At 42.4% G+C, this 25,905-nt stretch overlaps 1 protein-coding gene across 1 annotated transcript; it reads right to left on the bottom strand.

Annotated features, from left to right (window-relative positions):
• Positions 1-13,029: 13,029 nt before the first annotated feature.
• Positions 13,030-19,854, bottom strand: LOC149913040 (uncharacterized). The gene is made up of 2 exons (XM_090131370.1): positions 17,525-19,854; positions 13,030-14,636 (listed from the first exon to the last, which is right to left on the bottom strand). The coding sequence occupies exons 1-2, from the start codon at positions 19,446-19,448 to the stop codon at positions 13,261-13,263; spliced, it is 3,300 nt and encodes a 1,099-aa protein (XP_089987496.1). The 5' UTR covers positions 19,449-19,854; the 3' UTR covers positions 13,030-13,260.
• Between the last annotated feature and the right edge of the window lie 6,051 nt (positions 19,855-25,905).

The raw sequence follows: 25,905 nt of genomic DNA, 5'->3' as shown, positions 1-25,905 counted from the left end.
AAGAAAACTTAGGTAAAACTGAAGACTAAAGAAGGAAGAACTCCTAAGACACTGTTATGGATAAATCAAAATTAAATACAGATATGTTTTCCCAAATCATATCAAAGGAGTCTTCTCTGTATATTTTTGAGGGAAAATAGTAATATATATATTTTTATATTTATATTTTTTATAATGTCACGATTAAGAACATGTTAAAAGATTCTCTCTTCTGGAAAATATGGTAACTTTGTGCGAATTTAAAAGTAGACTGCTTATTGCAATTATACTTACCCTGGTAGCAAAGCTTTTAAATTACAACACTCCAGGAGACATAGTTTAGGATGGAAAATAGGTACTTAAGAAAGTGTAGAGATCATGCAAAGATATGAAAATATATGTATCAGAGAAAATGCAGCAATTTCCAGTGTCAAATTTATAAAATAATCATATCTTAAATTCAAAAATGCAGAATAGTGCAAAATTTCGTATTGTCACTTAGAATCAAATTTAAATATTGATGACTTAGAATTACATTGCTAGCAAAACTTTATTTGTCTCTGGTACTATTTTTGTTCTGTGTTTCTATTTTTGATTGGTATAATATTTGAGATAGGTAATTCTTGCAGTGTAATTTGCAGTCACATTTTTGCATAAAATATATAGGTCACGCCAAAAGTAATGCCTTCTTATTTACGGATGCTAAAATAGATACAAAGAGCAGAGACACTATTTGATAGAACAAATTCTCAGTTACAACATAGTCACCACCATTAGCTGTGTATTTTAGCCATCAGTGAGCAGCCTGCATACTGCTCTTGTGAAAATCTCCACCAGCAGAGGAGGCTCACTGTTGCAGTTGCTACTGCTGCAATATACCACTAACTCCTCACTGTGCTCACATCACTTCAGTATCCACAAATGTTCAGCAAGCATTGAAGAATGTCAATGGGTATAATTTTTTTCACCTCATGGAACTCAGTGACACACCTTTGCTTCCTACCTCCATGTCAGACACCATCCCGTCAGCTGGCATCTGACACACAGCAACAAAGTGTAATGGAATTTTGGTGGGAAGGTTCAACCTCTACTGCCATACCAACAACCTCCACCTCTAAGGTCGTGGGACAGCAGAATAAAATAGGCATTGCTTTCAGAGCAGCCCTCTTGTTTGAAGTTGGTCTTTCTTGCCATCCTGTTTAAATGCATTAGGTTTGAATGCATCTCCCTAGTACTTATTAACAGAATAATGTGACTAAGTATAACATATTCTGAATATGTTCCTTGGAGAATTCAGCTTTAACTAGCTAACATTTATTGATACAACCTGCTTTTCACTTACTAGGCAAATACTATTTCACCGAATTATTATTATTTCTGAAGTCAGCAGCACATCTTTTTTGTGAGACTGAAGTCATTATTAAGGGCTTGTAAGGAGCTTGAGGGTCCTAGATAATGCATATTAACCTTGTGAACTATGCATGAATAAAATAATAAAATTTCAGCAAACAACCTATAAGTGATACACATTTTTTATTGCTTTCAAATGCTCTTATTCCCTTTTGTCTTTATGGTCCTTGTTATGTTCTTTTTATAAATCAGCTCTAAAATATTGATTTCCTAAAATTTATAGATGCATTTATTCATTTATCTTTAAATAGAGAGATGCACTTTGGGCCTGTGAGACCTTGCCTTTGTGACAGACTCAGGCATCCTGAAACTATCCCTTCCTTCTTCCTAGTCAAAAATTTGATAGCTATCATAGAATCATAGAATTGTAGAATCATAGAATTGAGTTGGAAGAGAGCCTTAATGGTCATCTTGTTCAACACCCCAGCAATAAGCAGGGACACCTACAGCTAGATCAGATTACTCAGAGCTCCATCCAGCCCGATTATCACAGAATCACCAAGGTTGGAAAAGACCTTGAAGATCATCCAGTCCAACTATCTACCTATCACCAATAGTACTCACTAAACCATGTCCCTCAACACAAAATCCAAACGTTCTTGATTTTGAATGTCTCTAAGGATGGGACATCTCCGGGTAACCTGTCCCAGCGCCTCACCACCTTTATCATGAAAAACTTTTTACTTATGTCCTATCTAAATTTCCCCTCTTTTTGTTTGAAACTATTTCCCCTTGTCCTTGTCTGTCCAGGACAGACCCTGCTAAAGAGTCTGTAACCTTCTTTCTCATAGCCCCAGTTTACATAATGAAAGGTCGTTATGTGGTTACCTGGACCCTTCCCCTCTCCAGGTGGAACAGGCCCAGCTCTCTCAGCCTATCCTCACAGGAGAGGTATTCCATTCTTTGAATTATTTTTGTGGCTTTTCTCGGGAAACGCTCCAACAGGTTCACATCTCTCCTGTACCGAGGACTCCACATCTGGACACAGTACTTCAGGTATCACTAGTGAACGGAGGCGCAGGATCACCTGCCTCATCCTGTGACCACACTTCTTCTGATGCAGACGAGGATATGGTTGGCTTTCTGAGCTGTAAAGACACATACACTGATAGCTCATGTCCAGCTTGCCATTTACCAGCACCCCCAAGTGCTTCCTTTTTAAAATGTGGGTGTGGCACTGTATTTTTTCTGGGTACCGGGGATTCTCCTGACTGCCATAACTTCTCAAATATCATTGAGAGCCCATTATTATTAGTTCTACTCTAGTGATTTCTTGCACAGATTCAGATATGAATGATCCAAATCCTTTATTACAAGTTCTCACATCACAAGTTTTCTTTTTTTAGCTTTCCCATCCACCCCTACAACTTTCTCATCCACCTTTACATGTCAACAGAGCATTTTACAGCACACTTTTCAACCATTCACACAGGCGCTCATCCAATCAGAGCCATGAGATGTTCTTTCTTCTTCTAGAGGTGTCCTTGGTTCTCATGCTGTTTATTTTGCTCCACAGCTTCTGCTGTGAACAGTTTTTCTTGTATTCCCACAATTTCTTATAAAAACTATTTATTTAAGCTTGTTCTTATTGGCCATTGGATACCTCGAGGGACATTTCTCCTCAGGGTAGCTTCAGGGTTTAGATGGATGCTCTCATTGCTCAGTGCTGTGACTAAGCCTTACCCCACATTCACCAGTGTTAGACTATCAGGAATAAATGTGCTTAGGTTAGCTTAGCCTCACCTCTGCATTTTTAGACTGATTCATTAGACTGTGAATAGATGCAATGCTTTCAGTTTCTAGGAGCAAATAGGGATTACAAGGGGGACTGCCTTCAGAATTTGCAGTAAGTGCTAGGTGAAATAGTGCTTAATTTTGTAACTCTTATACAGCTAATTTGAGGATATTTTTCCATGCTTGTGAAGTGGCTGAAGGCTCAGGAGCAGGGAAAGGTGGAACAGGGAAAACCCTCTCTCTGAAGCATTCCAAAGCCACCTGAAAAGCACCCCCTGGGAACTTTTCTTCTGCTGCTGCATAAAAATAACATCTACTGATTCCTTGCTGGTATAAATTATGTTTCCCTAAATACAAAATGCAGTGCTTTCCTTAGTTGAAGTGCAGCAAATTAAATAGGAGAGAAGAAAGAACAAATGCTGGAGTCTGTTAAAAAGTCATGTACATGTACAGCCATAACAAATCCAGCATGATGACTGTGGAGTTTGAGCCAGGTCCTGTGCTCCCTGTGTCAATAACATCAGGCATCACTCAAAAAGGAGGAGTGGCCATAGCACAGCTGCATGTACTTGGCTCTGTTTCCATGGTGTGCTTTGTTGCCCCAGATCAAAGTGCGGACGCATCCCAAGAGCCAGTTTTGCCTGTCGCCTTCCTGAGCCAAGCACAGTTCAGTTCTGGCCCACAGCCACAGTATGTTTTTTTAAAAGATTGAAATTCCCAGGCATATATACCGATAGCCTTAGATACTCTTAAAAAAAAAAAAAAGCTCCACACAGAAATTGAATGAAGCTGTATGTGCTTGTTGGAGGGCGGAATCTGCCCCCACTAATACCTCAGAGAAGAGGTATCAGAGAAGAGGTTCAGCATCGCTTTAGCACAGGAAAATTGTCAGTCAGTGCTCTGGCAGGCTTACCTCAAAATTTCCCTGCTTTTGTGGGTTTATGTCCAACCATAATGTTATCTGAACACATTTAATTAACTACTGTAGCTGTTTGAAGTCTCTGACATTATTATTTTTATATCGCTACAGCCTCATATCACTGCTTGCTGGTCATTATAGCATTTTCCAGGATCAGTGCAATTCATTTTGGACTCAAAGTTAATCTCATGGAAAATCCAATCAGTAAATTGATTAGGTATTAAATTACATTCTTTGTTAACGTTCTCTACTCCTTCCCTTATAGTAAAAAGAACCCATTACTTTATTTTTTTTTTCCTTCCTTCCCATCTCTCCTTTTCCTCTCCACCACTTCTTTTAATGTCACTATGTCATCAGATTCACTGGTAATGTAGATGTGACCTATGGATTACATAATACAACTTTCTTCTTAAACAAAAAGCAAAAAAAAAATAGTAATTCAAAGGTAAAGTCACAAATTAAAAACACATAAAAATGTGTGTGATCCCAAGAAATTTTAGATGTGTTCTTTTGACAGTTTTGCACTGATGGCTATGCAAAATGGTTTTTTGATGTTAACATCTGTGGGAAATATTGCTGACATTAAAATTTACTGTAGCAGAAAGCCCTCTGAGTTGATTGCCACTGTACTCTGTAACATATTTTACCACAGTCTGTTCCTAGCAGTTAACTTTGGATAACAAGAGATTTTTTATGAGCTTTTATTTATTTTTTAATGAAAACTCATTTTGACAAAAAGACAATCAGCTGCACTGAATCCAATATCAGTGGGAGATGCTCTCCTGTCAGGGCCAAATGTAATCCATTTTGGAAGTCACATTAAAGAGACCAGGATAACATCAGTTTATTTCACCTTGCAATTGCCACACAATCCATAGAAGTATGCCTGTGATTGTGCTGAGGCAGGAGACTAGCTGTGATTCCTGTAATTACTAATATCTTTGCAAACTGTGTTAATCAGTAGAAAATCTGCCAATGCATTCAATATGGCCCGGATTGCATCCTTGTTATTTTACTGGCCTTCTGTACAACTTGAAGATAGATTGCTTTCCCTGTATAAACATTATGTCTGCCCTTTCACAGAATCACAGAATCACAGAATCGTAGGGGTTGGAAGGGACCTCCAGAGATCATCGAGTCCAACCCCCCTGCCAAAGCAGGATCCCTACACCAGGTCGCACAGGTAGGCGTCCAGGCGGGTCTTGAATATCTCCAGAGAAGGAGACTCCACAACCTCCCTGGGCAGCCTGTTCCAGTGCTCCGTCACCCTCACCGTAAAGAAGTTCTTGCGCACATTGGTGCGGAACTTCCTATGCTCCAGCTTCTGGCCATTTCCCCTTGTCCTGTCTCCGCACGCTGCTGAAAAGAGTCTGGCCTCGCCACTTTGCCCCCCACACCTTAGATATTTATAGACCTGGATCAGGTCCCCTCTCAGTCTTCTCTTCTCAAGGCTAAACAGACCCAGCTCACTTAGCCTTTCCTCATAGGGGAGATGCTCCAGGCCCTTCACCATCTTTGTGGCTCTCCGCTGGACTCTTTCCAAGAGATCCCTGTCTTTCAGTCTTCAAACTCTTTGGACCAGGTCTACAGTAAGTACATTTTTGTAAACACCAAACCATATTTGTCCCAATGTGGCAAAATAGTGAGGTATAAGCATATCATGTAGCAGTTACCACTGTTTCAGCACAAAATTCAACCACTATTTCTAAGTGTCATTTGATATGCTGACTCATAGTTATAATACAGAACTAGCAGTAGCACCCTCGCTTTGCTACCAAAGCTAAGTCTCACTTCAGCTGCTCCGCAGATTTCAGGATTCCTGTGCTTCCATTACCTAACTCTCATCTTTGTTTCTTCACCCCATGAATGTGATGCAGCCCTTCAGTTCTTCTCGTGTCCATAGACATCCTATTTTTATGTCTCTCTGAAATCTCAAAATCAAAATGGCTGAAACTCAGATTCTAATGTTTTCCTCTGTAAACCCCTTTCTGCTGTGCAGTCTTGCAGCCTAGGAATCACATCTAAGCCTGTCTTCTTTCCTTGTGCTAAATCACAGCAATGGTCTCCTGCTACAGTTTTTCCCTGCACTGTGTTGCAGGTGCCTGTGTCTCCACAGGGCAAGTTTGCTTGGTTTGCCCTGACAACCACAATCATCTATTCGTGTTCTCCACACTTTTTGCTCTTTTCAGCAGATACAGGCTTCTTGCTTAAAAACAGTCTGTTTTGCATTAAAAAAAAAAAAAAAAAAAAAAAAAATTCTTCTCTTTTCAGTTAGAGATGATTTCAGTGGAACCTAAGTTCAAATTTTTGGCCATGCTGTTAGGTGCCACAGCACTTAACCCTCGTACTACTTTTTCTTCTGCAATACTCCTCTCTCTAATCACATGAACATTCAGCTCATCCCCTCATAAAATCTCCCTTTGCTTTTTTTTCTTCTTTTTAAAAATTTCCCTGAATTGTGTCCCCAAACCAATTTGCCAAGGCACCACTTTCATTTCATTCAAATTCATTCTGATATGTCTCATCCTGTAGCCTGCCCTGAAGACCACAAAAAGCATAACAGTTAAATCAAGCTTTGCCATTTTTTTCTGTCTTGCCACAGAATATTGTGCATTGCTATGTCACATTTCTTGTCTATACTTTTTTTTCCCATTCTTTTGTTGTGTCTAGATTTTAAGTTTACTGAAGCTAAAATCTGTATATTCATATTGTGAGACACTCAGCTAATCCGTGGGCAGTGTGCAAATATCAAATAATAATTATTGTTCTAATGATGGATTTAGTAATACCCAAAGAGGCATTAAATGCTTTCTCCCTCTGCTTACTGAGAACATGTCTGCCCAGGAGGCTCTCAGGAAAATATAGGACTGGGATCTGCATAAGAGAAACTAAAAATACTTACAAGTAAATGCTCTCATTGAAATGAAAGGGATAAGTCCCTTATGGAATGTTATTCAGTGCTCTGAATGTCTGCTGGATCAGGACCTTAGTTTGCAATGTGATAAGCCAAATCTTTCCTGCCAGAGCCCTTTCCAGAACACCTGACACAGCACAAAACCCATTTACTGTGAGTCATTAAGCAGAGCTGTCAAAACTAGTGAGAAGGAGAAAAAAAAAAAATCAATCTAGCACCAGTCACTGGATTCTAACAATAATCTCCTACATGTCACTGATTACTTTCTCAGAGACGCAAGAGATTACTGATTACTTTTAAATTACTAAAGCATAGATCTGTGAAAATGGGGCCATATTTCTTCACAGAGATTTGGTTCAGTGCATTTCCACATTTAAAACTAAAAAGAAAACTAATCCAGTATCTAATTAATTCCTACAAAGAGAACAAATTGGCAATTCAGGCCTTAATTATTTATTTAATGCTTCTTTACCCAATAGCAAAAATTGTTTCTGTAGCTCTAGCTAGAAATTAACTTGGAGAAAAGGAAAAAAGTTAGTAGCATATAGATTAGACACAGCCTGGCTGCCATGATAATATTACAACTAGTTGTTTGTTTATTTGATCTTTGTTACACTGACAAAATTTATAGTCTGAAAATGTGATAATTTTTTTCACAAAGCAGATAGAATAATGTAACAGTAAAAACAATAGTTCACCTTATTATCCCACACAACAGGCAAAGAGATTTCTACACCATTCATGCAATTCTCCTGGATTTAACTCAAGTACCAAGATTAATGTTGCATAACTCAACATTTCTAATTTATTTGGGGCTGTTAATTGGAAACAGTTGGTTTGAATTTCATCCTCTAATATGAAACTTTGTTTTAAGACTATTACTTTACAAAATAAAGAAATAAACAAACAAAACAAAGTTAAATAAACAGAATTTTTCAGATTTAAAAAGAGGGTAAGATGCTGTATTGTTTTGTTCTGCTACGTACAGAGAAAACACTGCATATTTTTTTGGAATCCTGAATGTGGGTTTAGAATCTTCGGATGCCGATTCCAGTAGAAAAGTCAAAGATTTCTCAAATAATGTATCTCAGAGTTGTGCATGTTACTGTATTAGAATGACTCTCGGCTGAGTATTGCAGAGGAAGCCCCAAAAGGTCTAGGCAAAGGACATTTCTACAAAATGTTGAATTTATTTGCAATTCCAGAAAACCTTCCTTGTACAAAATGATCCTTCTTTTCATTCAGCCGCGTGCTTGTAGCACAAATCCCAACATAATAAGTTAACTTATAGCAAAGCCAGTTACTGATTTGGGATCCAAATCTCTACCTTCTCTGCCTTTCAGGGATGAATTTTAGGATACCACAATCAAAACAGATTTATAGTTCTGCCACAATTCCTCAGGTTCAGGCATTTATCCAAACCTTCCCTCCTCTATCTGTCCTGAATATTTGCAAAGATTTTAAAACTCTATTGAGTACGTTTTGGCTCTTTCCTGTTATGCTGTCACACTCAGATATGTGTATCAAGTGAATTGATAGCACTGGAGGAAAGGATTTTTAAATCCCATCTGCCTTCACCCCCCTTTTTTATTGCAGTGTAAAGTTTCTTTTGCTTACTAAACTCTGGGCTAAGTGGGGCCTTTGAGATAGATTTTGCATTAATTTATCTCTCCAATTTACTATTACATGATTCTGTACTTAATGTCATGGGGTTAGCTGTTATCCGTGCATCTGCCAAGATGTTTTCACCAACCTTGTGTCAGATTCAAAATTTGTGATTAATAAAGTGAAGTAAGTGAAAGGGAAATGCAAGTTATTGGAACTGGTGGTATGATATATGAATATCATTAGCTTTTCCTTAAAGAATATTTATATGATTATATGAATGCAAAAAGGCAAAGCAATATTTTAGTCTTTCTCTAGTCACTGAAACACTCTGAAGCAGATGGACTGTGTGACTGATGATTCAATAATTGCACTCATTAAAAATGTTCACGCTTTTAATTTCCCCCCCCTCACATTCTGTGAAGAGCTGAGGAATGAAATGGTTTTGTCATTGTCAGCAGATAGATAATTGAGTTCGCTTTGATTTCCTGGGGTGCCCCTTCCCCACCTCCGTGCTGTGGATTGACATCTCCAGAAGCGTAGCAGAACATTTGAATCAGACCCAACTGTCTTAAAGGAGAAAATCACCATAGAAAGTCTTCTATTTCCCTCTCAGTGTTCACTTGTGTGCACTCAGCAAGCAATCTACCTCAGCAGAAGACAGCATGCATTTGCTTTTCTGCCAGATTACCTCCTGCCATGATGCAGTTACCTATCTGAAAGACTCAAGGAAAAGATAGTTCTGCCTTGAACATATGTACAGAAAGTTTATTTATTTATTTATTTATTTTTGCCAGCTAGAATCAGCCTAAAGGTGATGCAGGGCAGAGGGTCTCCAGCTGCGTAAATGCTTGATGCCTACCATTACAAGAACAAAAAATCAAAGTAATCTCACAAAGACCAGAAGGAAAAAAAAGCTAGCAATAAGAACAGTGAAAAAAAGTTTCCCTGATTTCTCTGAAGACAAGAGTAAAAGTCTCCCAGCTCTGTTTTGTTTCTATCATTAGGATTTAAGTTTTGAGTTTGCTTTTAAATTTAAACAGTATAACAGAACAGCAGAGCAGTTTCCAAATGAGGCATTACATTCACTCATTCTACCTACCCTATTGTATGGGCACTCATTTTCCAGATGCTAGTCTTGGAATAAATATCGTAGAAGTTGTGTAATCCATGATTTTCTGGCAGTTTCCAGCTGCCTTTCACATTATCCATTATCCGTATTTTGCAAAGCTGAGATTAGAGCATCATGGTTGTTCAGCCTATTTCAAAGAACCCTTGCCAACACTGGCTAAGGTCTTTGAACTAAAATTTTGCTGCTCCCTTGTTTGTGTTTCACTCTTCTATATGTGTGAGCAAAAGAGAAATGTACTTTGCACAGAACATTCTCTCTTTGACTTGCTGAGTACACTTCCTTAGATGCCCAATAAGGCAATTCTGATTCACTTTATTAGCACTTAGGAGTCCTGGACATTTCTAGAGCCTCATGTCTGTGCAAACCCTCTATTAAATTTCCACGAACAGAAGCATGTAATACATATATATTAACACAAAATGCATGGAGTTAAAAAGTTTGTGAGTATTCCTACCGTTCTTTGCCTCAAGCACATTGCACCCTATTATTCTTTGTGTCAGTCAGGTATGAAGATTTTTACACAAACTGTCAAGCGTGATTCTCTGCTTCATACATGGTTTCAACAGTTGAAAAGGTTGCCTCTACAGGCAAAGAAGGCCCTCTTTTCCTTGTTCCTGAGCCAGCTTTTTTTATTTGTGAACTCTTCTCCTTGTCCTGATGCTCAGGAGAAGTCTGCTTCTTCAGATTAATCTTTCCTTCTATATCTAAATTCTAGTTATTTATTTCTCCTCAATAATATAGTAGCTCCTTTATCTTCTAATATGGATGTAAATATTCCATAACAGAGCCAGAGCAGTTCAGTGTTGCCCCTTTTCAAAGGTGGTTCTGTATTTAATTTTGGATGTGTGTCTCAGCCCAGCCAAATGCAACTCTTGTGTTTGCTGACTGGCTCATCCAACAGGGAACATTACATCCTTGTAATGTGGAAATGTTGCTGTGGTCTGCACAAGTCTGTCCTATAGCATCATTATGTAACTGAAATCAACCAGACAAGCTGTTGTATAGGTAGCCAGTGCCATGGCTGCTCTTGACAAGCATGGCCATCATTATTAAATGACTGGACTCTTATGCAGAGCTTTCGGTTTGGTGAAGTAGTCACATTTGTATTCATTCCTTGGCCCAGCCTGCAGATGACCCCCTCAAACTTCTCAGGTGGTACTCCCTGTTTGCTTTCTTTTACTGTCTTATTTTTTCATAGCTGACATCAGGATACTGCTCTACTCAGAGTATACTCTGAAGCACACATTGCTGGGAATGCAATAACTGCAGGAACATGAAGGAAAGGAGCAGGTAGGTAGGACAGAAATATGTCCGTTTTCAGAGAAAGGGAAAATGCTAATGCTGCATGAGACAAAAAGATGAATGTCAGTACAGTTGCAAGGTATCAAGTATTTAAAGGCACTGTTTCTTTATGAGTTCAAGCACTAGATTAACTTTCTTCTTGAACAGTTGGTGACTCATTGTTCATAATTGGTATTTATTTATCACTAAAGTTATTTTTGTGCCTCAGTGCCTCACATGAAAAAAAAAGCAAATGTATTTTATAGCCAGATGTGTCTATTCTGTTGCATAAATTGGATAGAGAAAAACAAACAAACAAACAACCAGCTAGCTCCAGATTCACTGTGTGCCACATTCATCCCTAATCTTACAGCGCCCATCTAGGTATCATGGGAGTCCCAGGTGTCAGTTTCAACAGTTCAAGTGTAACATGGAAATAGATGTATGTTTATCCTTCCAGAATTCAGAAATTACTGTTTTTCTGGGGCAAAGGTCTGTGGGGTGCACATCTTCCATCATCATGCTCTGCAATGCAGCTTACTTGCTCAACCTCCAAATGCTACTGGCTAAGCATTATGTTCATATTTCCTTTTATGGGGTTCAGCTTCACAAACCCATATCTTCAACAGAAAATCTTCTTAGGACAGCTTTCAGAATTTAGTGAACCTGAAAGAAATTTCATGAAAACATTCTTTGTTCTCCTCATGTGTCTTTCCCCCATGTCAAACAGCAAAAGCTTCATGATATTAATCTATTTCTCTTTTCATGAGCAGACTTCATTTTTCACCCTTATTTATTATAGTATATTATGCAGCACTATTAAAACCATGTTTTAATATAGCCTGCCTCTTCAAAAAATCCCTGAAACCAATAGAGGTTTTCTAACTTGCACAGACACTGAAAACAGACTATTTTCTTCATGGCTTGTCAGTGTTTTACATAGCTACTGAAAAAAAAATGTCTTGCCTGGGTGGAAAATTTCTGTTGTAACTGATAGCAAATACGGAAAGTCTAATTTGCATATAGATGCCAAAGCTTGCAACAATATACACCCCTGGGAGAGCTCTTGTTGTTTAACTGTGTACACGGTCTGGCACTATGCTGCCCAGCACCTAATAAAAGCTAAATTGAAACTTTCTTAAAACTCTGGGGCTGCAAATATCCTTAAAATGTCAATTTACATGTGCAAAGAAAGGGCAGAACCATACCAAGCTCTAATCATCATTTAAGAGGAAAAGCAGAGGGTATAGTGGCAAGGGCAAAAAGGAGAGAGAACTTTATTTCAGAGTAAACATCGTTCAGATGTGCTAATGCTTTAATTCATCAGCCTATATGAGGTTTATTACAGTGGTGGAATCAGGCAATACCAAGGAGATAAAAAGCAATTCTGTGTAAAAGAGAGACAGACTAAACTAAGATTGTTTATACTGTTGAAAGAACAACAGAATCAGAATGGCTGAAGAGAAGTGAAGAGAAAATGAAATGGAAGGTGGAAAGTGCAGAAAGGGTAGGAAAGTAGAATAATAAAGTACATTCTCCTTTCTCTCTCTGTCTGTCCTGTTTTTTATTTGAGTTCTCAGTGCTGATCACAAGTTGTGTAGAAAAGCAATTATATGATATTATGCCTAGGGAAAACTAAAGGCTGTCAGGGGAAAAACAACAAGGAGTTTTCTTCCATAAATTCATCAAATTAAACTAACCCAAGACTTTAAATGAAAGTGTATATGACAAATATTAAATTTAAGTAACATAATCTCAGAAATAGAATTTACAATTAATTTCAAATTGGAAAGAATAAAATTGTTATTTGATAAGAGATGGCTTTGAATTCTATGATGAGCAGAAACAGAATAAAAAAGCACAAAACTGGCCACACAATCTGATATTCCACATTCACAATCTGGTGGATTCTACTACCAAAATATCTATGGCTCCTACTAAGCCTGTTGTAGTAGTCTCTCATTGTTCGTCCTCTGCCGACCGAGGGCGCCACTTGCCAGCGAAACCGACCCCAACCGGGCCGGGGCCAAATGCTCACACAGACCCCAGAGTGCGTGAGGCAAAATGGCGTTTATTAAAATGTGGTAGGCACTTAAATATTCTTGTCCCGCTTTGTCCACACCCCTTGCTTACCTGCTGTCCTATTGTGGGGCAGCGTTTGGCAAGCCCTGAGCATAGGAAACCTGACCCCGTCACATACCGTTTCCTCGCCACGCCTACTACATTTCCCCCTCCCTATGCTCAGGAATATCCCGTAACAGCGCGATCGCAACGCGAGTACATCTCTCACAACTGTTCCTTCGTTTTGTGATACAGAATCCGTTGGTCCATAACTTGCCACATGATCCTTGTGAGGCAATTCTGGAAACACATGATTATGCACGGCAAAATGGCCGCAATACAAATTATTGCGAGCAATACTAGCGCAACTACCTTAATAATTTTCGCAACCCATCCTCCAAAGTTGCCAAACACACTTCTCAGCCAGTCCCCGATGGGGTCGTCCTCCACTTGGATCTTCTCCGTATGGTCTCGCAGGGCTTTCAGCGCTTTATGGATGGATACACTGTGGTCGCTAAGATTGAAGCAACACATTCCTTCTAGGTCTTCACATCCATGCCCCTGTGCCAGGAGCAAGAAGTCGATGGCTGCTCTGTTTTGCAGCACCGCATGCCGAATGCTGTTTGTGTCTTCTAGCATCGCATTCAATATTAATGTTGTTAAATTCGCCTGCTTAGCTGACCAACATGCTAGGCGTTCTATCTGAGCCAAGCTCTGTGCTGCAGCAACCCCAGGGGCGAAAAATGATGCGAATATCCGTGCTGTGGCACTCCATAACTCTACCTCATCGTTACAATTCTCCGGGAGAGGGCTCGAACACTTTCGGCGACGATGGTGACCCGTGATGCTCGGGCCATACTGCATCCATGTCGTGAAATTCGGAGACAGTAATGTCAGTTCCCCTAGGTAACAGGGTCCTCCTAAGGCATTGTGCGGGATGCCCTGCCAGGCTCTATCCCCACAGATCAGGAAGATTCCAGGGGGCAACGCCTTAGCCGTTTTGTTATTCCATAGCACCTCGTTGACCCCCCGTTTGAAAGTGAACCCATACCCATAAAAGTCCCAAACTGCCGTACAATTAAATGAGGATCTACCGCTAGATTTAGAAAGGACCCCACCCTTTGACAAGCAGGTTGTATTGCGCCCTGTGAAGACCCGTGTTTCATTTTTGGTATACCCGCAATAACCCGAAGTAATGGAGAAAGCCTCCGTGTTCACAGGACTGACCACAGTCCAAGAGGTCTCGTTGTATGGCTTCAGCCGCGGATCTGTGCCTGCCCACCGGGCAATTAAGGCCTGCAGTTGTCCTTTCAATCCCTCGGAGCCGTCGAATACCCCGTCAAACAAGTCGCAGGTAATAAAGTTACTTTCCTTCCAGCACACTGACCCAAAGGTAATACAGGTACGCGTGCCATTATGCGACCCATTTCGTACCTTCTGCGACCCCAAGATATCTAATTCTTGTGGATCCCATGGGAGAGACACATTCAGAGATTTTATCAAACATGCCGTTTGGCTTGCTAGATCGGTGTCGTTACGGCAAGCAGAATGGTTTGTGGTGTACCTCGCAAAGGCTTCTAACGTGTATTGAGGGATACCTACTAGGCAGGTGCGAAAAGGCGATGTTGCCGATTGTAAACTAAGGCAAAAGTCATTTTGGCCCGTCTTATTTGCCCAAGTAACCCATAAATTCCCTGGCTGCGATATGAGGTGAGCACACTCCGACCCCTGCACCGAAAGAACGACCACAAGGCTTATACTGAGAAGGAAGACACAATTTCTCGTTGGCTGCGTCCTCGGTCGCGTCCTTACCCCGGCCGACATTCTTCCTTCCGACTGACCAAGTTTCCCTCCGGATGGCTCCATAACACTCCGTTCCTGCAAGAAACTCAGTGTCCCCCGTTACTGGTCCTTCTCAGACAAGTCAGGTTTTACCTTCCTAGCTGGCACCCAGATGACGCTCCCAGTGTCTGCATTCCGCACTGCTGCGTACCCCCTACCCCAGACTAAAACTTTCCAGCCTGACTCCCATGTCCCCGTCTCTGTCTTAACTTTCACTGGGGGGCCCTCTTCTAGGACAGTAGGCCGCCAGTGGCTCTCCACCGGGGTCCGTCTGGCATTTCCCCGTTCAAAGTGATTAAGGGAAAACAAAGCTTTCGCTAGTATCTCTGGGTGTCTTGATACAGGGATCTTGTTCTTGTATCCCTCCCCCTCCCTAAGAACCGCAATCTTCTCTTTGAGCAAACGGTTGGCTCTCTCCACGATGGCTTGCCCTTGTGAATTCCCTGGAATACCTGTAACGTGTCTGATCTCCCAGGACGCAAGCCAGCGCTGTGTGGAGTGCGATGTGAAGCAGGACCCATTGTCCGTTTTGATCTGCTCTGGTAGCCCAAGGGTTGCGATTGCCACCGCCCAATGGGATTGGGCTGCAGTAGAGCTAGTCTTCGCGTGTTGCGTGGCCACAATCATGGTCGATGCCGTGTCCACAGTGACTGCTAACCATGGCCTTGGGGAAAGACTCGGCTCCCAGGTGAAGTCTGTCTGCCAAATCTGCCGCGGTTCTAGGCCTCGAGGGTTTACTCCAGCCCCTATAGCTGGGGCCGTGTTGCAGTGAGGACAGGCCCTCACCACATCCCTCGCAGATGCAACAGGAATGTCGCAGGCGCGAGCCAGTGCTCTCGCCCCGATATGGAGCCTAGTATGGAGGTCTTTTGCCTTTCTCAATGTGAAGACTCGAATACCTGCCGCGGCATCTGCCTTGGCGTTACCCTCCGTGAAGAATCCTGGTACCTCCGAATGACTTCTCACATGTAAAATTGCTATAGGCTCCACTCGGGTGCTCAGAGCATCTTCTAAAATAAGCGCTGCTTCTGTACTAGGGATACCTTCTTGGCCCATTTTCAAAGCGAGCTTAGCCGCAAAAGCTGAATCTGTGACTATGTTGCAGGGAAGGGAAGGCCAATAAGCGATTGCCATCGCAACAGCCCTGACCTCAAGCATCTGGACACTGGCACTAGGATCTGTGAAGATTGTGGACTCCCAGCGGCCATTTGTTTCCCACACCACCGCCCCTTGGCCTGTTGATGATGACGCATCAGTAAACAGGGTAGGCCCTTCCACGGGCGAGTCTTGCACCCTACACCGCAGGGACAAGCTTAAAGGCCTGGCCAGTTCGAAGATGGGGAGGGAGGTGCAATACCTAATGGACGCCCCTGTCCCCTCCAGGGCGAGCACAATTGCATCCGGGAATGGCTGAGTATCCCGGAAGGACGATGGAAGGAAGATGGTTGCCGGCTCCTTGCCGAAGACATGAACGACGGTATTCCGGCTCTTTCGCAAAAGCCGAGCCAGTATTTCTAGCCACTCAGAGAAGGCTCGAGATGGCTGGACAGAGAAATGCCACCACAGTGGTTTTGGCCTTGCGTCAAGGTCGTGGCCTATAACTGCCGCCGCCCCTTTTTCGCATCGGCACACGGCCACTTCCAGCCCTTCATCTGGATTGTATCGCGATAGAGCGGATTGCATGCAGGAACCAATTATCTCTTTCCACGCCTCCTCCATTTCTGGTGTGAATGACCGCGGGTCATTCGGGTCAGAGCCCTTAAGCTGCTCATAGAAGGGCTGCATGAGGCGCGGGGGAATCGCCAAGGCTCCCCGCACCCATTGGAGGGCTCCAACGAGCTTCTGCACGTCCCACAGGTTACGCACTCGGGGCGCGATATTGATACCAGCTGGGGTAGTTGTCGTTGACCCCAACCGATATCCTAAAAACTGCACTCCACTCCCCCTCTGAATTTTTTCCCCTGCAATCGAGAAGCCCGCGGATGTCAGGGAAGCTATCACCTGTGTTTCTAGAGCTTGGAGTTCCTGCGAGGTTGCAGAGGCTAGCAGCAGGTCGTCCATATAATGCATCAAAAGGGACCGTTCCAATGTCTGCCGGACAGGGTTTAAGACCCTATCCACTACTAGCTGGCAAATCGTGGGAGAGCAGGCCATACCCTGAGGAAGAACCTTCCATTGATACCGCTGGGTTGGGCCTTGGTTGTTGGGAGCTGGGACCGAAAATGCGAAGGCTTCCCGGTCCTCTTTGGCAAGGGGTATAGAGAAAAAGCAGTCCTTCAGGTCGATAACCACCACCCCCCAACCCTCTGGGACAGCCGACAAAACAGGGGCTCCTTGTTGGACTGTACCGAAGGGTATTAGCTGGGAATTGACTGCACGCAAGTCATGTAACAAGCGGTATCGACCCGATCGTTTTTTTATGACGAACACCGGGGTGTTCCACGGGCTAAGCGAGGGTTCTATATGCCCCAAACGGAGCTCTTGTGAAACTAATGCTTTAAGCGCTTCAAGCTTTTCAACCGGCAAGGGCCACTGATCTACCCAGACAGGTCGCACGTCCTGCCTCCAGCGCAGCGGGATTGCATAGCGCGCTGATAACCGGCAGACAGTGGCCCCCTCTATAAATTTGTTATCCGAGCAGACACACTCCGCAGGTAATCTCGCCCCAACAGGGTTCCCGGTACCTGCGCTACCAGCGGGGTTAGCAGGACGGGCTTCTCCAGGGAACCGTCTCTGTTGACCACGATTATCTCGATCTGCTTGGCTGACCTCCGCATTGGAGCAGTTCCCCCCACTCCCGCTATAGTTTGAGTGGCCCCCGTTGGCCACGTGGGCGGCCAGTCGGACTCCGCAAAAACCGTCACATCCGCTCCTGAGTCCACCAGGGCGGTAAGGAAAATAGATCGCGGCCCTGGGGAGCCAGCGGGAAGCTCCGTAATTGCGGCTGTAATCTTCACCAAGGGGCGCTCCCCGCAGCTCAACGATAGCGCAGCTAGTGGCAGGCCTAGATCCAAAGCCCGCCTTTCCTGAGAATCCCGTGAATCGTAAGAGGGACCCTCATCCCCCCTACCTCGAGATCGCAGCCCACGAGCTCTACATTGCGGTGCAGTGTGACCTCTCCTCCCGCACATTTGGCACACTATACCCCCGTTGCTCTTACACTGTGCCTTAAAATGACCTAATTGACCGCACCTGAAGCATGGCCCAGGCGGGCGATCTGGACTCTGCCGCCCGGCAACCCCATGCGCTAGCATCACCTCAGCTACCGCTGCAGCAACCTCGCTTGCCACTGATGATTGAGACTTTTGCTTGTCCATCACATACTTAAGGACCTCACCGGGGGTGTGGAACCTGTCTGGCGCCGCCCGTAATAGAGCCCGTACGTCCGAGCTCGACTTTTGATAGAGGCAATCCAGGATCACGGGGCCGTGCACTGCCCTAGGCAGCTCCGATCCCTCCACTGCCTTGATCAACCTATCCGCAAAATCCTGGAAGGATTCAGTGGGACCTTGTGCAATCTCCGTCCACGGAGTAGACGGCTCAGCATTTCTTGCGAGCCTTCTGAACGCCTCAAGGGCAGCGTCTGTAGTGGCTATTAGTTCCCCGGGCCTCAGCTCCGTAAGCTGGGCATGTGCAGTGATCATACCCGGCGTACTACCCGTCAATCTCTGCAGGTTAGACGCGTGAAGCGGATTCCCCTGATCGTTCTGGGCTGTAACCAGCATTTGTCTAAGTCTAGCCTGCCATTCCTCCTTCCAAAGCGTATACTGCACCGGTTTCAAAATCATGCGCATCAGATTCTCAATATCGTATGGTAACAGGGGTCCCGGCAATATTAATGTCTCCAAGGCGTTCATTGTCAGGGGGGACTTCAATCCTTTCTTTTCAACTGCCTCAAGCACCCTCGCTATCGCTTTCGGGTCCAGCGGGACCCAGATCGGGTTATCATCATCGGAAATCACTACCGGAAATGCCTCCGGGTTCGCAAGGCCCCGGTCTTGTGCCTCCTCCTTTACTTTAGCCCAATCAGTCAGCAGACGCCCGTCCCTCCCCCCTTTGGGACGAAGCCCCGCCCTTGCCTTTTCTTCCTCCAAAGAAGGATATAACGACCGTGGAGGGTAGGGCGGGGGCGGAGCGGGCGGAGTGGGCGGAGCGGTTGGTAGACATGCGGTCGGGAGTTCCTCTTCCCCGCCCTTCGCCGCGGCGACCGTCGCCATCTTGTCCGCCACGCTTTGGTCGTCAGTACTGCAAGGTAGCAAAGACCCGCCCCCCGGAGCCCTTTCCACCCCTTTTTCCACCTTAAGCTTACCCTCCTCTTTAGCCGCCTTAAGGGCTCCAAGTATCAAGCCCCAGGTTTTAAGTTCAGCAGCCTTTTGGTTATTCATGGCGCGTTGGCATAAAGCCGAGGTGAGCGAATCCCACCTACCCGAATCCAGCACTTGCTGAGGGGAGTCCAGCTCCCCTCCCTTTTTTAAAACCGAAAGCACCGCGGCTACCTCCTTCTTTGAAGGGGTATTTTTGCCGCAGTAGTCCTTACAAAACTGCAAAAGTACCTTAATAATCTGTTCCATGGTTACACACGCGACCTGCCGCCACTTCACAGGCTCTTCTCCGCGATGTGTCTTCCGTGAGCGACCTGCCGCCACTCCGCAGGCTCTTCTCCGCTTCACGGGCACGCCGGGTGGTTAACCCTCGATAGGCAGATCACGTCGGGGTCACCACTTGTTGTAGTAGTCTCTCATTGTTCGTCCTCTGCCGACCGAGGGCGCCACTTGCCAGCGAAACCGACCCCAACCGGGCCGGGGCCAAATGCTCACACAGACCCCAGAGTGCGTGAGGCAAAATGGCGTTTATTAAAATGTGGTAGGCACTTAAATATTCTTGTCCCGCTTTGTCCACACCCCTTGCTTACCTGCTGTCCTATTGTGGGGCAGCGTTTGGCAAGCCCTGAGCATAGGAAACCTGACCCCGTCACATACCGTTTCCTCGCCACGCCTACTACATAAGCCACATGGCAGTAAATTGCACACTGTCCCATGAATTCTCTCAGCATCCATTCATCTAAGTAATGGGCCATGGACATTTGAACAACATTGTAATCACCAGCAGAATTTTGAGACTTAATGTGCCAGCTTCATGTAAAGGAAGAGTGACTGAGAGTGTCAAGTATGGAAAAGGACAAGAGACCACTGAGAAGTGCTTCTACAGCTTTGTCCTGCCAGAGAATGAATCACAGAATCACAGAATGGCCTGGGTTGGAAGGGACTTCAAGGATCATGAATCTCCAACCCTCACACCACAGGCAAGGCAACCAACCTCCACATTTAATACAAGACCAGGCTGCCCAGGGACCCATCAACCTGGCCTTGAACACCTCCAAGGGCAAGGCATTCACAACTTCTCTGGGCAGCCTGTTCCAGCACCTCACCACTCTCATGGTAAAGAACTTCCTTCTGAAATCAACCTAAATCTTCCCTCCTTTAACTTAAAACCATTTCCCCCTGTCCTTCTGTTCTCTACTCTTTCAAAGAATTGATTCGCCTCCTGTTTGTAGGCTTCCTTTAGGTTCTAAAAAGCTGCAATGAAGTCACCCCTTCTTTTCTCCAGGCTGAACAAGCCCAGCTCCCTCAGTCTTCGTAGGGGAGGTGCTCCCTACGATCATCTGATCATCCTACAGGATAGGAGGGCTGATCATCTTTGTGGCCCTCCTCTGGACCCTTTCCAACAGCTCTCTCTCTTACTTGTATTGGGGACTCCAGACCTGGATGCAGTACTCCAGATGGGACCTCATAAGAGCAGAATAAAGAGTACCTCCCTGTCCCTGCTGGCCACACCTCTTCTGATAGAACCCAGAATGAAGATTCTGTTTCTCCTTTATCTCATAAATCAGCAATATAATTAAGGGAAGGATGTCATTTAACCTTTTTAGAAGAATATCCTTCAGAGGGTATTTTTTTTCACTCCTTTTTTTTTTTTTTTTTTTTAATTAAAGCACATCAACTTGTTATTACCCAGTGATCCAGTAATACTACCTGGAAAAGAGGAAAAGAGGAAACTAATATTTATCACATCTCAGTTCTTTATTTTTTATTCTAACAAGTGTTACAAGTGAAATTTTGGTTTTATGACTGCCTAAAACCAAAATTCTCTCCTTGTTTTTCCCTTCTTTTATCCCCTCCCTGTTCGAATATTTGCCCCTTAATCTTTCTCCCTGAGGTTTCCAGCTCTGGTAACATAATGCTCTCTCTCATGCTTCATCTTATCTCTAGAGAGTCTGTACAATTTGCAAAATTAGTGTTTCCTGGCTAATGTCTAGAAAATTCACTTAATCGTTTCATCAAGCTTATACAGATATGGTGAAATTAGAATTTACAATAATGTGTTCCAAAAGGAGATCTGCTTACTGTTTATGTCCTGAGGCTGTTAGATACTGGATCTGCAATGCTTTGCGGATTTTGCAAGCTGTATGAGCTATAGGGAGAAAGTGGTTTTCATCAGACTGTGAGGGCCAGGTCCACATCTGTGAATCTACGTGCCATGTTACCAAGTATGGTGCATAAATTATTTTGGTTCAGATCATGTGTGCACTTTTGATTCAGATCTCTGGATCTCTGTACACATCATTGAGCATCACAAAGTTCATGAACTGATTTCCTTTCAGACAGAGCTAAATCAGAACACATGTTCTCTAAGGATACAACCACATCCAACTTCCACAAGCTGCTGGTGAACACTGACTCCATGGGACCTTGAAGTCTGAAAGGCATGTGAAGTATATCTCTTGATATACTTATTGCATGGCAATTGAAACCTTCACAGCTTCTGCTTTACTCTTTAAATCCGCACTACAGGGCTGCACTGCACATAAATACAGCCGTCATATTTAACCACCAAAGCAAGATGAAGCTCTGAACATGATAGATGCCAAAAGCATTGATGATCCTTGCAGGAAAATCCAAGTCATTATCTCCCTGACCTTTTGACAAATATCGGACACAAAGTAACAACTCATTTATTTATTCTTTAAAGTAGTTTTATTTTGATTTTCTCATGTAAACTCTTTTTCCCTCCAGTGCACTAAACATGCAGTCACTTATAGATTGGATACCGCGCTAATTTGAGATCATGTTAGCCAAAGAAGCATGCATGATATTCTATTTGTAGAATGTGCTGACCTTGAGGAAATTTATTTTAACCCTGGTGAATTTGTTGGTTTAAGGATAATTCATGGGTACCAGAAGGTTCACAGATAAAAACATTGCTTTGACCTTCAAAGTGCTCAACTCTAACACGTCATTATGCAAGTTGAGAACTTTTCAATCCCTTCAAAATGCATCATCTAAAAGCATCCTTTTTGCTTGTCACTCTATATTATTCCTGACTGAACATCTTTATTATCTCCTCATTTTCCATAGCATCATATGCAAATTTCTTATGCCCACTTTCAATGCCCTTCACAACTATAACCCTTATGTCAAATTTTTGTGTTGTTGTTTTTTTTCTTTTTCCTTGAACTCTGTATTGGTCTACCTTAAAGTGAGTGTATATTCAGCAGTAACAAAATACTCCCTATGCTTCTGCAAATAATAGTCCCCTCTTCTCTTGGTAGTAGTTCCTGAGGAAAGCATACCACATTACATCCTGCAAGAATCAGTCACTAATCTTACTTAGGTGAACTGCAGTCTGACAATGATGATATTTTTAAGGAAAATAAACTGGCTCAAATTGTATAGATACATTCAGATTCACATTTCCTTCATATCTTCAGTTTGAAATAATCACTTACGGTCTTTTCGTTTCACATTACATTCCATGTTCCTAGGGACTGAGATTTTGTGTTTGTAGCAGCTCTCATCAAACAGTATAGAAGGCATCTCTGGGCACTCCTATCAATGCATCTGTAAACTATACATTAACACTGAATGAATTCCATCTTTTGATTTGTTTAAATAGTTTAATCATACCGTACTGTTTACTCTCTCTTTCTAAATAGAACATGTAAACATTTATCTCTGGCTCTAATGCTTATAAAACATTATATTTGTTTACATTCAATGCTCTTCCATCCTGAAAAGGTGTAACACATTGGTAGGAAGCCTAGCTCCTGACAAACACCACTGGCACAAATACTAGGCAGTTAATGACACTAGCAAAGCAGAAGTTGGATTACTTAAAAACGAATAAGGATGTCCAAGAAAAAAAAAAAAAGTGCATATATAGGTGTAGAAAATTGGATGTGTTTCATAGTAGGCGGAGGGAGTTTTGAAGTAGCATCTATTATTTGCTTTTCAAAACATTTGAAAAAATTATTTTCCCATGGAGGTTTCAAAATCCACTTATCCTGCTAAGGAAATATTGTTAAACCCAAGGATTTTAAAAAATATGCATAAAACACAACAGTGATATTGGTGATATTATTCTAGGTATCTTACTGATGGGAAAGTAATTAAAACATTGGGTTTGGTCCCCATTATAAATTGGGCTTGATTTCTCCAAGTGTTAAAATGAATTCATTAAGCTGGAATGTGAAAAAAAAAAAAGTCAAAAGCCAATGGTAGAAACTAGCTGAATATCCCTGTATTTTGTACTATCTTTATGTACAGAAAGAATTTACAAACTGATGAGTTTTGTCCAAAAAGCAATGATCATTTTATACATTCATATATTAGGATTTTGCTGGAATACTGGAATAGTGTATAAATGTATGTACATAGGCAATTGCAAAAGTAATGCCTCCTGTTTATTTCCATGGAAACTATAGCAGACACAGTGAGCACAATGATGCTATCTGAATGAGCAATTTCTCAGCTACAAAACACTATTTTTTTTTCAGCATAGTCACCACCATTAGCTATGCATTTTCACTATCGATGAAGAAGAGCCTGCATGCCGCACTTGTGAAAATCTGCACAGATGTCTGGAACATGGCTTATCTTTCATGTGCTGTTGCCACCACTGAAACACAACAAACATTGCCTCTCCGTGCTAAGATCCACTCTTTGCACAGTTACCAGGTGACAGCCTTGGAAACAAGCCACAGTCCATGGAGGCAGAGGGACATTTCTGGTGTCCTTAGTGTTCCCCATTTGCATGTTGCTGCAAAACTCCTCATAATGAGTGTCAGCAATACTAAGATTCTCAGAAATGCACAGCAGGACTATTCCAGAGTTAGAGATGCTAGAAAGCAGTATATAGTACTTCTGTGCATAACTGCTATAGTTGTCCAGAACTTGGGAACATGAATGTCTGGGTTTCTTAACACAAAGATAATGCTAGGAAAAGTAACCTGAAAGCTTAACTCCTATCAGATCACTTAAAGAAGATTACAAGGAAGTAAAGGAAATGATAATTTTGTCAAAATAAATTGTATTGCTCTGAAAGCATTTCAGTTTCAACAAGACAGTTTCTATACACCTCAAAAAGAGTTTTGAAATCAGAAAATTCCCAGCAAGTTCCTCTTGTGAGAATTTGGCTATTAGGATCATTGAGGTGCTTGGACTGACTAGGCAAAGCATTCCTGTATGGTTTTTTTCTATAGACAAGCAATGCGAGATGTCAAATATATTGAAGAGAAATGAAACTAAGTACACAGGAAACTTACAGAGGGAGATTTTCCTATGTTTTTAACATAATATTCTATTATATTCTGGAAGTGATCATATGATGTTATACAATGTGCAAGTCCTGGTGTTTAGATAATTAAAGGAATACTTTTAAAAATGCATTCTGGCTTGCGGGAAGGGATTATGTGTGGATTGCTTTTAATCTTCAAAAGATCAGATGTAAAAAAAATAATCTTTCTATTGCTTGCGTTTAACCTGACACAAATTTAAACTTTTTTTTTCTTCCTAAAAATATACAAATATCTTATATGTCAAACGATGAGTTTGAAAATTTCCTTTGGAAAATCTTTACAGTGCTAAGATGTCAAAGAAGGAAGCTGTCTTATTTCCTAAAAGAATCAGCATATTTCAGGTTCGCTTAGATTTGTCTCTGCAAGAACTATATCTAATTCAGATTAAAATTTCATTGATTTCTCTGTAAGATCTCAGAGAATTTGCAAAGGCCCCTTCACTTTTTGCTGGTCCCACAGCACATCAAAATATAGCTTATATTCTGTGTGATTTAATTAATTGTAATTATCCAAGCTAAGAAGCACACTTAAAGGATTGTGCTTCAATCAAAACTTTACTTTTCCACAGTTATGCACATCACTTCACACTGTTTGTATAATAAATAATAGCTATGATATGATTGCACACAGAAAAGATGATCACAAAATGGAATCACAGGGAAGAAGAGACGCTCTTAGCTCTAAAAATAATCCAAAACACTCAAGAACTGCTGGATGAGAATTCTAGGGTATTAACAAAGCCTCTTTTGAAATTAAAAGGCCTTTAGGACCAGTATTTTTCCAAAAAGAATACTTTCACTTCATGATTTTCTATAACATAACCATCAGCTGCTGTCTTCTAAGAGCTGAAGAAAACCCTGTACAGAAGTACTAAGACACTGCTGTCTGGAAGAGCTTAGATGAAATGAAAAATCTTTTTATAAAGCTCTAGTATGCCCAATCAAAACAAAAAAATAAAATCCCATGAATATCCACAACTGTTGGCTATATGAGGCCCCTGCAAGGCAGCCTTGAAAACAACCTTCAGCATCTGCTCCTCCAATTTGCATAAGTAATTGGTAAGTGATTAGGAGCACACGCTGACAAAAACAAGCTCAGCATGTGATGGAGTCGTCTGATTCTCTTCCTTCAAATTACAAGGAATTTCAGAAAGATTCTTAAAGAACAATTACTTATTTAAAGAGTTTACGTCCTTCAGGTAACAGTCATTCTTGACTTTCCTCTGAAGTTATGTTCCTGAGGGCAATAAAGCTGTCCGTGATGAGCACAGAGTAAGGAACAAAGATTTCAGTGTAGTCAGTGGAATGTATTTCCATGGTTCTCTGTCTCACCCAGTGTGGCATGTTTTGTGTTCAGTGTAGCTTGAGGTAGGTAATACCTATAGCTGAAACCAG

The sequence above is a fragment of the Phasianus colchicus genome, chromosome Z (genome assembly GCF_987193195.1).
Source record: "Phasianus colchicus chromosome Z, bPhaCol1.hap1.1, whole genome shotgun sequence".
In the NCBI taxonomy this organism is placed as follows: Eukaryota; Metazoa; Chordata; class Aves; order Galliformes; family Phasianidae; genus Phasianus; species Phasianus colchicus.
This window is presented reverse-complemented; position numbering and strand designations above follow the sequence as displayed.